Source organism: Cetorhinus maximus, chromosome 20 (genome assembly GCF_964194155.1).
Source record: "Cetorhinus maximus chromosome 20, sCetMax3.hap1.1, whole genome shotgun sequence".
Taxonomy (NCBI): domain Eukaryota; kingdom Metazoa; phylum Chordata; class Chondrichthyes; order Lamniformes; family Cetorhinidae; genus Cetorhinus; species Cetorhinus maximus.
The window spans coordinates 54367039-54380297 of NC_135898.1; the positions used below are offsets into that span (position 1 = coordinate 54367039).

At 41.1% G+C, this 13259-nt stretch overlaps 1 protein-coding gene across 1 annotated transcript in view; it reads right to left on the reverse strand.

The window, feature by feature from the left end:
* Window positions 1-13259, reverse strand: part of nhlrc2 (NHL repeat containing 2) — a 104684-nt gene that overhangs the window by 78817 nt on the left and 12608 nt on the right. The window contains exon 2 of the mRNA XM_078564698.1: window positions 2773-2925. Coding sequence (XP_078420824.1) covers window positions 2773-2925 — 153 coding nt within the window. The remainder of the gene's footprint in view (window positions 1-2772; window positions 2926-13259) is intronic.

Genomic DNA, 13259 nt, shown 5'->3' on the forward strand with positions numbered 1-13259 from the left:
AAACAGTAGTGGTGAACGGTTGTTTTTTTGGACCATTGGGATTCCCCAGGGAATTAGGACCCTTGCTTTTCTTGATATATATTAATGACCTAGACTTGGGTGGTTCACTTCATGCCAGATTGACTTCAACAACTGGGAACGGTCTGCACATGACTGAAGCACACAATCTGCACATGACCGAAAGCTAAATTCTCCACACTGGAGCATGGAAATTTGACCTTCAGATTGCCACACAAAAGCGCCATCACAGGAAGGAACATGTGGCAGTAACCACCGTGTCAGTGAATGACGACCTTCAATTCCGTCTCCCTGCAACCAACAATGCCTTGCTCAAACTGGACTGTACTCCCACCTTAACACTCTCAATAGATGAACAGTATATGTGAATCATCGGCAATGGTGCAAAATCAAAGAGAGACTTGGTGTACAGTGCACAATTTCAAAATTTGCAGATGACAAAACTTGGAAGTATTGTGAACTGCAAGGAGGATAGTGATACATTTCAAGAGGAATAGACAGTGAACTCGGCATACAAATGTCAGATGAAATTTAATGCAGAGTGGTGTGAAGTGATTCATTTTGACAGGAAGAAATAGGAGAGGCAATATAAAATAAAAAGTACAATTCTAAATGGATGCAGGAACAGAGTGACATGAGGTATACATGCACAAATCATTGAAGGTGGCAGGGCAGGTTGAGAAAGTAGTTAAAAAAGCTTATGGGATGCTGGACTTTATAAATAGGGGCATAGAGTACAAAAGCAAGAAATGAAATGCTGGTTCAGTCTCAACTGGAGTACTGTGTCCAGTTTTAGACACCACACATTAGGAATGATGTGTAGGCATTAGAAAAGGTTAATGAGAATGGTTCCAGAGATGACAAACTTCAGTTATGTGGGCAGATTGGAGAAACTGGGACAGTTCTCCTTGGAGAACATTAAGAGATTTGACTGAGGTGATCAAAATCATGACTGATAAGGCTGTGAGAAACTGTTCCCATTGATGGAAGGGTCAAGAATCAGAGGGCATTGATTTAAAGCGATTGGCAAAAAAACCAGAGCGACATGAGAAAAACCTTTTTCACGTAGCAAATGGTTGGGATCTGGAATGCACCACCTGAGAGTGTGGTGGAGGCAGATTCAATCAAAGCCTTCAAAAGGGAATTGGATAATTATCTGAAGAGAAAAGAATTCAAGACCATGGGAAAAAGGCAGGTGAGTGGGACTAGATGAGTTACTCTTGCAGACAGATGGCATAGATACAATGGTTACATGCTGTAACAATTCCACGATTTTATGTTTAAATATAAATAAATATATCTTATAGCCACTATAAAAAATTCAAAATGGTTTATTCTAAGACATATTAAAAAGCATAAATAGTGCTTTAAATGTCAGCTACGAAATAAAAGATAGAAGATGTTGGCTGAAGTGCTTCTCCAAACATTATCACACAGGGTACTGAAAGCAATTCCATTAAGCTTTTTGATAAGGATGGACAGAATCATAAACCTAAGAGGTGTAACCTGTCTGGGTAGCTAAAATATAAAACAGCTATCAGTGAAAGTGAAAACGAAATCACACAAAGTTCAATCTCAAAAAGTCTTTGAAAAGTCACACATACTCAGAATTCTTTCAATATATGACAACTTGGTTCATAAGAAGCAATGGATCCTATAAGATCAGCACCCTTTTATGGACTGATATAATGTTCATCTCTGATCTGAAGGCAATCACATAGTATCTTATATTTTTAGCCAATACAAAGCGCTTAGGAAATTGAGATTTAACATCAGTAAGACCAGAGAATTTTCCGAAACAGCATATTATGAGAAATCAGCCAGCTTAAAATCTCCATATTCACTGCTAATGAAGAAGTGCTAATTTCTCCTTGTATGGTTGAGTGTCAAAGTTTGTTTGGTTGTATTGCTGATGTACCTTGGGACATTTTATTACGTACAAGGTGCCATATAAATGCAAGCTGTTGTTGTATAGCAAGTACACTGATTACTGTAATTGTGGACATAGATCTCCTTCCATTTAGCCCAGATAAAAGGAAACTTATAGTCCACCTCTTTCTAGATAATATTTCCAGTACTATATAGAAAATGGTGCGATTCTCTTCTTTTCAAATCACCATATGACTCATACCAATTTTCTTGTACAGTTAACATTCTATACTTTATGAAGCAGAAAAAAGAACATATATATCGACCCATTTTAAGCTAATTTGTAAAGACTAATTAGAATACAGTTAAGTGACAAATCAAATTTAAGAATGCCTAATGAGATTAAGCAATGTCAGTGTTTTTTCAAAAATATTTTCTGCATAATTTGGGCTTTATTTGAGTTTGATAATCAACAGCATCAATTTTTATGCTTAAAATGTCAGATTTAGAGTGAACCCTTTATTTTACAGATTATTTCCATAGAGCTGTAAAATGGAAAATGACCAAGAATGCCAGTGTCATTAAATAGGTGCAATCAGATAACCATAAGCTGCAATCATAAATAGTAAAAGTATTCCATTTACAAATCAAATTCCATTTAAATTGTAAACAGCAGTCATAATAACTGTAAAAAGTGAAAGTTTTTACATATTTGCCCTATTAATGTACTGCACTATATTTTAAAGCTTTTAATTTGCTCACAAATATTATGGATAGGCACAAGCTTGGCCCAGCTGCTTCAAAAAATGATGGCTCAAGTAATTCCACTTATCTGGTAGTTATGGAATTCCAGCTTCCCCAGTAAAAAAACATGGTGACTGATACCTTTATCAGAGTGCTCCTGTTCTAGGGCATGAAGGTCTGGCAGCAAGTGCATGCAGTTGATACAACAGTAAGTGAAGAAATCCAGTACCACCACTTTACCGCAAAGGTCTTTGTGTAAGAGAAGAGGTTCTTCCGTGTTCACCCACTCCAGGCCTGCAAGTAAAGAAATAGAAGGTACTCTTTAACATTTGCCGACATTGAAAGTACTCAGTAAGATGATGGAATTAAGGGAACACTGCAAATGCTTTGCTTACTTTTAAAAGGAATGGTGATGTCTATGCTACACTAGTCAGGGGTCTAGGTCTGAAAAGGCTATGGCTAGAATTTTATCAAAGCAGGGTTGTCGGTTGTCCTGCTGCCGGGTCTGATAGCCGGACCCGAGACCACACAAACAGACAGTGAGACCCTGGGTGGCATTTTACCAGCAGCAGCTAAGTGAAAGGCTGCCACCGAGACCAATGTACAACTGAGGATGGTGTCCCATCGCGTAGAGCTGCCAATCCAATCAGAGGGCCAGCAACTAGCTAGGCAGTGCCAATGCTAATAATGGCCTCAGTGGCCACTGCTGAGAATGCAGGAAAAAGAGGTCGCCCCCATGCTGAGTCACCCTCAAAGCCTAGGTAAGTTTTAAAAAAATTTCATGTGCCTGGCCCAGGCAGACAGACGCTGGTTTGGCTGCCCATAGCCGCAGCGACAACCATAAAGGAGGCCACCTTTGAGGGGAGGTGATGGCGTAGTGGTATTGTCACTGGACTAGTAATCCAGAGATCCAGGGTAATGCTCTGGGAACGTGGGTTCAAATCCCGCCACGGCAGATGATGGAATTTGAATTTAATAAAAATCTGGAATTAAAAGTCTAATGATGACCATGAAACCATTGTCGATTGTTGTAAAAACCCACTGGTTCACAAATGTCCTTTATAGAAGGGAATCTGTCGTCATTACCTGATCTGGCCTACACATGATTCCAGACCCTCTTAAATGCCCTCTGAAATGGCCCAGCAAACCACTCAGTTGTAACAAAATTCGCTACAAAGGCACGATAAAGGAATTAAACCAGACAGACCACCTAGGCACTGAAAACTACAATGGCAATCGCGGCCCTGTCGACCCTGCAAAGTCCTCCTTACTAACATCTGGTACCAAAATCGGGAGAGCTGTCTCACAGACTAGTCAAGCAACAGCCTGACATAGTCATCCTCATGGAATCACACCTTACAGAACGTCCTAGACACCACCATCACTATCCCTGGGTATGTCCTCTCCCACCAGCAGGACAGATGCAGCAGAGGTGGCAGCACAGTGGTATACAGGTGGAAGGGAGTTGCCCTGGGAGTCCTCAATATTGACTCTGGACCCCATGAAGTCTCATGGCATCAGGTCAAACATGGGAAAGGAAACCTCCTGCTGATTACCACGTATCGCCCTCCCTCAGCTGATGAATCAGGGCTTGGAGGAAGCACTGAGGGTAGCAAGGGCACAGAATGTACTCTGGGTGGGGGACTTTAATGTCTATCACCAACAGTGGCTCAGTAGCATCACGATTGACCGAGCTGGCTGAGTCCTAAAGGACATAGCTGCTAGACTGGGTCTACTGCAGGTGGTGAGGGAACCAACAAGAGGGAAAAACACACTTGACCTCATCCTCACCAACCTGCCTGCCGTAGATGCATCTATCCATGATGGTATCGGTAGGAGTGACCACCGCACATTGTGGCGATGAAATCCAGCCTTCACATTGAGGATACCCTCCATCGTGTTGTGTGGCACTACCGCTATGCTAAATGGGATAGATTTCGAGAAGATCTAGCAACTCAAGTCTGGGCAGCCATGAGGCACTGTGGGATTTCAGCAACAGCAGATTTGTACTCGAACACAATCCGTAACCTCATGGCCCGGCATATCCCCCATTCTACCATTACCATCAAGCCAGGGGATCAACCCTGGTTCAATCAAGAGTGCAGGATGGCATGCCAGGAGCAGCATTAGGCATACTCAAAAATGAGGTGTCAACCTGGCAAAGCTATAACACAGGACTACTTGCATGTCAAACAGCATAAGCAGCAAGTGATAGACAGAGTTAAGCGATGCCACAACCAACGGATCAGATCTAAGCTCTGCAGTCCTGACGCATCCAGTCGTGAATGGTGGTGAACAATTAAACAACTCACTGGAGCAGGAGGAGGCTCCACAAATATCCCCATCCACAATGATGGAGGAGTCCAGCACAACAGTGCAAAAGATAAGGCTGAAGCATTTGCAACAATCTCCAGCCAGAAGTGCTGAGTGGATGATCCGTCTCAGCTTCCTCCGGAGGTCCCCAGCATCACAGATGCCAGTCTTCAGCCAATTCGATTCACTCCACATGACATTAAGAAACGGCTGAAGGCAATGGATATTGCAAAGGTTCTGGGCCCTGACAATATACCAATATACCGGCAATAGTACTGAAGACTTGTGCTCCAGAACTTGCCACACCTCTAGCCAAGCTGTTCCAGTACAGCTACAACACTGGCATCTACCTGGCTATGTGGAAAATTGCCCAGGTAGGTCCTGTACACAAAAAGGAGGACAAATCCACCCGAACAATTACTCTACTCTCCATCATCAGTAAAGTAAAGTAATGGAATGGGTCATCAACAGTGCTATCAACCGGCACTTGCTCAGCAATAACCTGCTCATTGATGCCCAGTTTGAGTTCCAGGGCCACTCAGCTCCTGACCTCATTACAGCCTTGGTTCAAACATGGACAAAAGAGCTGAACTCCCGAGGTGAGGTGAGAGTGACTGCCCTTAACATGAAGGCTGAATTTGATCAAGTGTGGCATCAAGGAGCCCTAGCAAAACTGGAGTCAATGGGAATCAGGGGGAAAACTCTCCGCTGGTTAGAGTCATACCTAGCACAAAGGAAGGTGGTTGGGATTGTTGGAGGTCAGTCATGTCAGCTCCAGGACATCACTGCAGGAGTTGCTCAGGGTAGTGTCCTCGACCCAACCATCTTCAGCTGCTTCATCAATGACCTTTCTTCCATCATAAGGTCAGAAGTGGGGGTGTTCGCTGATGATTGCACAATGTTCAACACCATTCGCGACTCATCAGAGACTGAAGCAGTGCATGTCCAAATGCAGCAAGACCTGGACAATATCCAGGCTTGGGCTGACAAGTGGCGAGTAACATTCACGTCACACACGTATCAGGCAATGACCATCTCCAGCAAGAGAGAATCTAATCATCGCCCCTTGATGTTCAATGGCATTACCATCACTGAATACCCACTATTAACATCCTGGGGGTTACCACTGACCAGAAACTGAACTGGACTAGCCATATAAATACAGTGGCTACAAGAGCAGGTCAGAGGCTAGGAATCATGCGACGAGTAACTCACCTCCTGACTCCTCAAAGCCTGTCCACCATCTACAAGGCACAAGTCTGGAGTGTGATGGAATACCCCCCACTTGCCTGGATGAGCGTAGCTCCTACAACACTCAAGAAGCTTTTCACATCCAGGACAAAGCAGCCCGCTTGATTAGCACCCCATCCAAAAACATTCACTCCTTCCACCACCAACGCACGGTAGCAGCAGTATGCACCATCTACAAGATGCACTGCAGGAATTCACCAAGGCTCCTTTGACAGCATCTTCCAAACCCATGACCATTACCGTCTAGAAGGACAAGGGCAACAGATAGATGGGAACACCACCACCTGGAAGTTCCCCTCCAAGACACTTACCATCCTGACTTGGAAATATATCGCCGTTCCTTCACTGTTGCTGGGTCGAAATCTTGGAACTCCCTTCCTAACAGCACTGTGGGTGTACCTACACCACATGGACTGCAGCAGTTCAAGAAGGCAGCTCACCACCACCTTCTCAAGGGCAACTAGGAATGGGCAATAAATGCCAGCCCAGCCAGCGAAGCCCACATCTCGTGAATGAATTTTTAAAAACCCTCCAGGGAATCCGCTGCGTGCTTTCAGTTGGCGGGCAGCTGCACCGCTGAGGTTCCAACCCTGAGAATATCTCATGGTGGCTGGAAGACAATGGGCTCCTCTCTTCATGCATTCCACCACCATTTTACCAGGCCTCCTGCCTCCCAGCTCATCACTACAGAGCTGGTAAAATTGAGCACTATACATTGCATGGGCAGCAGAAATTAGTTGAAGGGTCACGCGATTCTAGAAAAATCTGTAAATGTAGCCAAGGTATGATTTATTATCCTGATTATATTTGAATGCAAATCTTTCTGGAATCTGACACCCAATAGAAAGTAATTAAGCTTTAATTTTTTTCTGCAATTAATTACACTCAATACAGTTATTACTTAGAATGATCAGTTTGAATTAATGCACACAATATAGAGAATCAACATCTTCAGTTGTTGCTATAATTGTAATGCCTTTGCAACAATGTCGATATAATGCTTTCATCGATATCATTCGGCAGAAAACTTGAGGTTGTCCTGACAAATTAAAAGGAATTTGTAATTTTAATTAATTCAAAATTAATATTTTATATAAACATCAAACAAAGGGTACATGCAGGTTCAGTTTTTCACTAGCACAAAGCGATATTTATGTATGTACATGACATTCAATTGGAGGACTATGCCCATTAGTTAGACTGAAGGAAATAAAAGCTATTTAGTGTGAGCAATGTTTAAAGTCAATATTTTCAAGATCTTGGGGGTTTGTTAGCTCAGTTGGCTGGACAGCTGGTTTGTGATGCAGAGTGATGCCAACAGCGCGGGTTCAATTCCCATACAGGCTTAGGGCATTCAGGAAGGCCCTGCCTTCTCAACCCTGCCCCTTGCCGGAGGTGTGGTGGCCCTCAGGTTAAATTCACCACCAGTCATCTCCCGCTAATGAGAGAGCAGCCTATGGTCCTCTGGGAAAAGGGCAACTTTCACTTTCAATATCTCCCATTCCACCATCCCCTTGATATAATTCTCATGAAATCGTTTTTAGACTTGAGGGCTGCAAGATTTGCAACTCCTGCTTTACAAATTACATGGGTTATTCACAGCTAGATCTTGTTGGATCATCTTTAAAAAAAAATCATGCCTTCCTCTCCAGGGTTAAATCCTCCTCCGACTCTAAGATTATCCCATTTTTATCCTGTATACTGCACCAAAACAGCCCTGATTAAAGTTATCAATAGCTCTTGACTGTGTGAGTATACCTCCTGGACCTCCTTATCCCATCCATGTTATTCAATGTGGTTTATCATTCTATCTTCCTTCATTGTCTCCCGCCACTGAAACCCTTGGTTAAGGTTATAAGCTTTTGTATATGACACGACTTTTTTTTTCATTGCAGTACACATACCTCTAAAACCAGGTTCACTCAGAAAATAGTCCAGCTTATTTTGATACACAGTGGTTCTAGAACAAATATTAATCTAGATTTTCCTCTTTGGCTTGACTTCTACCCACCTGAATGAACATGCACTCATCTGAGCAAATTCTCTGAGATCAAAGATTCCAGGTGATACTTCTGCCTCCACCTCTGGACCTGCCACTTGAGGAGGCAGGATAGTGAGAAGCATGTAGGCTTAAATACCTGCAACAACTTCCAATGCCAAGCTTAAATAGAAACATTTGCTTACAGGCGGGAATCATTCTATAATTTCAGAGGGATCTGCTGCAGAGCAGAGATAAGGTTTGGAGATGCCAGTGAAAATGCTGGTGTTCCCAATGGAGAATGAGGAGAAAGGTTCGTTTTGGAATGGAAATAAAATGGCCCTCGAAGGGACAAGTGTAGGTACAGTGGAATGAAGTTGCCAAGGCAGTAAGTAGCCCCCCGCAGGAAAAGTCGGTGCTGTAAAAACTTCAATGACCTTACTCAGATCACCTTTCATAAAACATCCTTCTTAGTCTTGCATCTATTTTTGTCTGATTACATGTCTGTGAAGTATCTATGGACATTATGATGCTATACCAATGGAAGTTGTTAATATATTAGGCGATGGAAGGCAACCACAGCTTCCAAAAACGTATTGAATCGAGGATGCCTCTTACAGCCACCTTCCCCACACCATGTTGAAATGTTTTGCAAGTTTGTGGTAAGGATCCCACGTGGGGTTCTCTACGCCAATCCCCAATCCTGGCCATCACCTTCAAGTATTTCATCACACACAGCTCTTCTTGCATAAACCCCAATAGAAGTCTAATTTTCCATCACTAATTCTATTCTGAATGCTGCCACCAGGGTCTTCAACAGGTCAATTGCACCCAACTACTGCAAAGCACTACTCCCAGCTTCCCTCTCTCCCTTAGAGTGTTCTGCCCGCTTTTCTTCCTTGAAAACATTGATTGCAACTCCTTCCCCACCCCTCTTTCACTGCTCCCAGCTTCTCCCCTCTCTTCCCTCCAAAAATGGGAATAACAAAGAATTATTAAACTATTGTGAAAATAATGCATACTGATTTTGTTCCATAAATATGGTCAGACTCTTCAGAATATATGCTAACTGACAGCATTCTGTAGAACAAACCTGTACAAAAGAATATCCAACTGCCCACTTATATACAAGCTGTTAAAAATATAATGCATCTTTACAGGATAATAACCCAAATGAAGTATGAAACAAAATCAAATGCTGAAAATCAGACATTGAACAGAAAATGCTGGGAACACAGAGTGGGGTCTGACAGGAGAAAAGGCAGGATAACATTTCTGGTGTAGACTATACAAAGCTTAAAAACTAGAAGATATGCATGTTTCTTAAAAGGTCTAAACAAAGCGAAGTATTTGGAAAGAGAGAGAAGAGAGAATATCAAATAAGAGTCAAATTCCTGTCAGAGAGGCATGTTGATGGGTTTAGTGCAAACAGGTATTTTGAAAAGCTGTACAGAGGAAACTAATGGATGATATATGAAAATTGCTTCAATGAAGCAAAAAAGTGCAAAAAGAAAGTAATGGAAATGGAAAATATTGGTGGTGAACAGGAACACAAAAGATGCACACAAACTTCTACATTGCCCACACTGAATTTCAGTAAGGTGAATGAAGTAGAAGGTAAATGCCTGTGTTTCTACATGCTGACTAGTTCTTGGATTACAGGAAGCTCAGCCCCTTATAAGGTTCTGGAATTTTCAATGTTATTACTCATTTATATTAGAGCTAAAAATGAGAGGAGAGGGCGTCTATTGTAATTATAAGTTTTTCACACAGGAGCAGATGTTCCATTAGAAACTGCAACATAATACACAATCTACAAGTTGTGCACCTATATCAAAACCATAGTACAAAATACATAACATGGACATTTCACACTCCATAAAACTGAGCTTTAGCCTCCAATACAAAAACATAAACAAGAGAGAACAACTCTGACTCGTGTACCCAAACTAGTGTCTTTTGTACAGAATTAATAGCTAATCAAGTAGATTTCTTTGATAGCAATAGAAAGCTAAAAAAAATTACAACTGCAACACTATTCACCAATCTAGCTAAATTCCATTCGGAGCTACATTCTGTATTCCTTTTAATTTGCTGTATATAGGTATTATATAATCAGTTGGTAGCGTAAACAGGATTATTTTCATACAGAAATTAAAACTAATAACCTTCAAGAAACACTACTCTTATGATTAGTTTCCCATGTACTCCCAATACTTTAGTCCAAAAATATACTAGCCTGGTTTTTGTGGCAAAAAGAACATTGAAGCTACTAGGGCTCCCGTGTAAATAAAACTGTGATCTGCAGATTTTTTAAAAAATCAAGCAACAAATGTAAAGCCTCAGATACAGTCCTACTTCCAAAACTGTGAAAAAATTGTTAAAACGTTTTCATAATAAACACAAAAGCCGAAGGGCCTTTTTTTGTGCTGTAGACCTCTATGACTATGACAAAAGACTCACCCAAATAGTGTTAGAGGTTTTCATGTTTCAATTCAAATGGCTTACAAACAGTAAATTATGTAACAAAAACATTTCAAATATATGTGTATATATATATATATATATATTTATAAACTACCACACAAGAAGATTAGATTCCATAGCTGAAGTTAAGTGAAACAATATGTTCTTGTACAATGATGTCAGCTGTAATAGAAACCATTAGAGAACCCCTGCTTGTGGTTTTGAGATTGTTACTTCCAAATTTCTCCCTGTATAATGAATATTTTGTGTGCAGGTATAAATATTAATCACTTCAAACACCACTGATCCTGATAATTTGTGTTTGTCACCAGGCTATGTTGTGCTTGACTTCAGATGTTCTAAACTATAACTATCAATTCAATTTTGCTCATTGACCATGCAAAAAAATTTCCAAATCAATTTGACTAAATTCTTAGTGATTTTCATATATTCATAAATGAATGAGTTTTAAGCTCAAAGCGTAATTAATTACAGCTAAGCACAGACATAATTTCATCAAATCATCAACCACAACATTTGTAAAAGGGTTCTTACACAAATCCAAAAAGCCTGAGAATGGTCATTTTAAATTATTCAGAATTTTAAAGATGTCTCTATAGCCAATCTGTTAAAAATAACTAAATTCTAACAGCAAGAAAATTACTTGATACATTTCTTAAGTTAGGATATTTTGTTAGCAGCTTCTGAATGTTTTAGGTTTAGCATATCTAGCACAGACTTGGCATTGCTTCACCTGCTTCAACATTTCTTCATGCTGAAAATATCAGAGCAGCATACTAATTTGAATGTAAAACCCATCTATCACCAAGCTTCATACAATTAATGTAACCTAGATATAATTATGCTCTCAAACCTATTTAATTTACCAATGGCATTACAATCTCCGTAGAAATGGTAACGGTTTAAAGAGAAATCTAAACTCCAGTTGTCCTGGCCCACGTAGGTACAAACCACATAGGTAGGACTAGGAAAGAGGTTCTGCTGAGGGACGACGAGCGGCTCAGGCTAAATTAAAAAGCAAAACCACAAAGGTAATAATCTCCAGATTACTACCTGAGCCACGTGCAAATTGGCGTAGGATACATAAGATTAGAGAGGTAAATGCGTAGCTCAAAGATTGGTGTGGGAGAAATGGGTCCCGATTCAAGGGGCACTGGAACCAGTGCTGGGGAAGGAGAGAGCTGCTCCATTGGGACGGGCTTCATTTGAACCATGGTGGGACGAGTGTCCTGGCAAATCCTATAACTAGGGTTGCAGATAGGACTTTAAACCAATTAGTTGGGGTGGGGGGGGGGCGAGGTTTCAATTGTAGGGAAGTTTAAAAATTCAAAAGGAACCGAGAGAGCAGAGGTGCAGTGTAGTGATGAGGCGAACGATAATCAAAGTGTGACAGGAAGGGGCAGAAAAGATAAGCAAAAGAGTGCAGCAGAAATCAGAACCAGAATGAGTAATAATGGTAAAATATCGGTGCTCAAGGCTCTTTATCTGAATGCACACAGCATTTGTAGCAAGATAGAGGAGTTGACGGCACAAATAGAAATAACTGGATATGACTTGATAGCTATTACAGAGACGTGGTTGAAGGGTGACCAAGACTGTGAACTCAATCTTCAAGGGTATTCAATATTCCAGAAAAATATGCAAAAAAAAGGAGGTGGGGTAGCTTTGTTAATAAAGGTAGGTATCAATACGGTGGTGAGTAGTGATATAGGTGCAATGCATTGTGATGTGGAATCAGTTTGGGTGGAAATAAGAAATAGCAAGGGGAAGAAGTCACGGGTGGGAGTCGTCTATAGGCGCCCCGAAGATTTGCCTCACTGTAGGACAAAGTATAAATCAGGAAATAATGGAAGCGTGTAAGAAGGGTGCTACAATTGTCATGGGTGATTTTAATCTGCATATTGACTGGACAAATCAGATTGGCAGGGGTAACATGGAAGACAAATTTATAGAGTACATCAGGGATTGTTTCTTAGAGCAATACACTGCAGAACCTACCCGGGAACAGGCTATTTTAGATCTAGTAATGTGTAATGAGGTAGGATTAATAAGAAATCTCATAGTTAAGGATCCTCTAGGGGGTAGTGAGCACAACATGGTAGAATTTCAAATTCACTTTGAGGGCGAGCAACTTGGGTCTCAAACCAGTATCCTCAACTTAAATAAGGGCAATTACAGAGGTATGAAGAGTTGTCTAAAGTGGGCAGGGAAAATAGACTAAGGGGGAGGTCAGTGGATGAGCAGTGGCAGACATTTAAGCAGATATTTCATAATGTTCAGCAAAAATTTATCCCCGTCAAGAAGGATGACTCGATGAGAAGGATGAACCACCCGTGGTTCACAAAGGCAGACAAGGAGAGTATCCAATCAAAAACTAAGGCATATAAAGCAGCAAAAACTAGTGGTAGGCCAGCGGATTGGGAATTTTTTTAAGGAACTGGCAGTGGATGACTAAAAAGTTAATGAAGAGGGAGAAAATTGATTATGAAAGCAAATCGGCAAGAAATATAAAAACAAACAGCAAGAGCTTCTATGGGTATATAAAAAGAGTGGCTAAAGTGAACTTGGGACCTTTGGAGGATGCGACTGGAGAACTGAT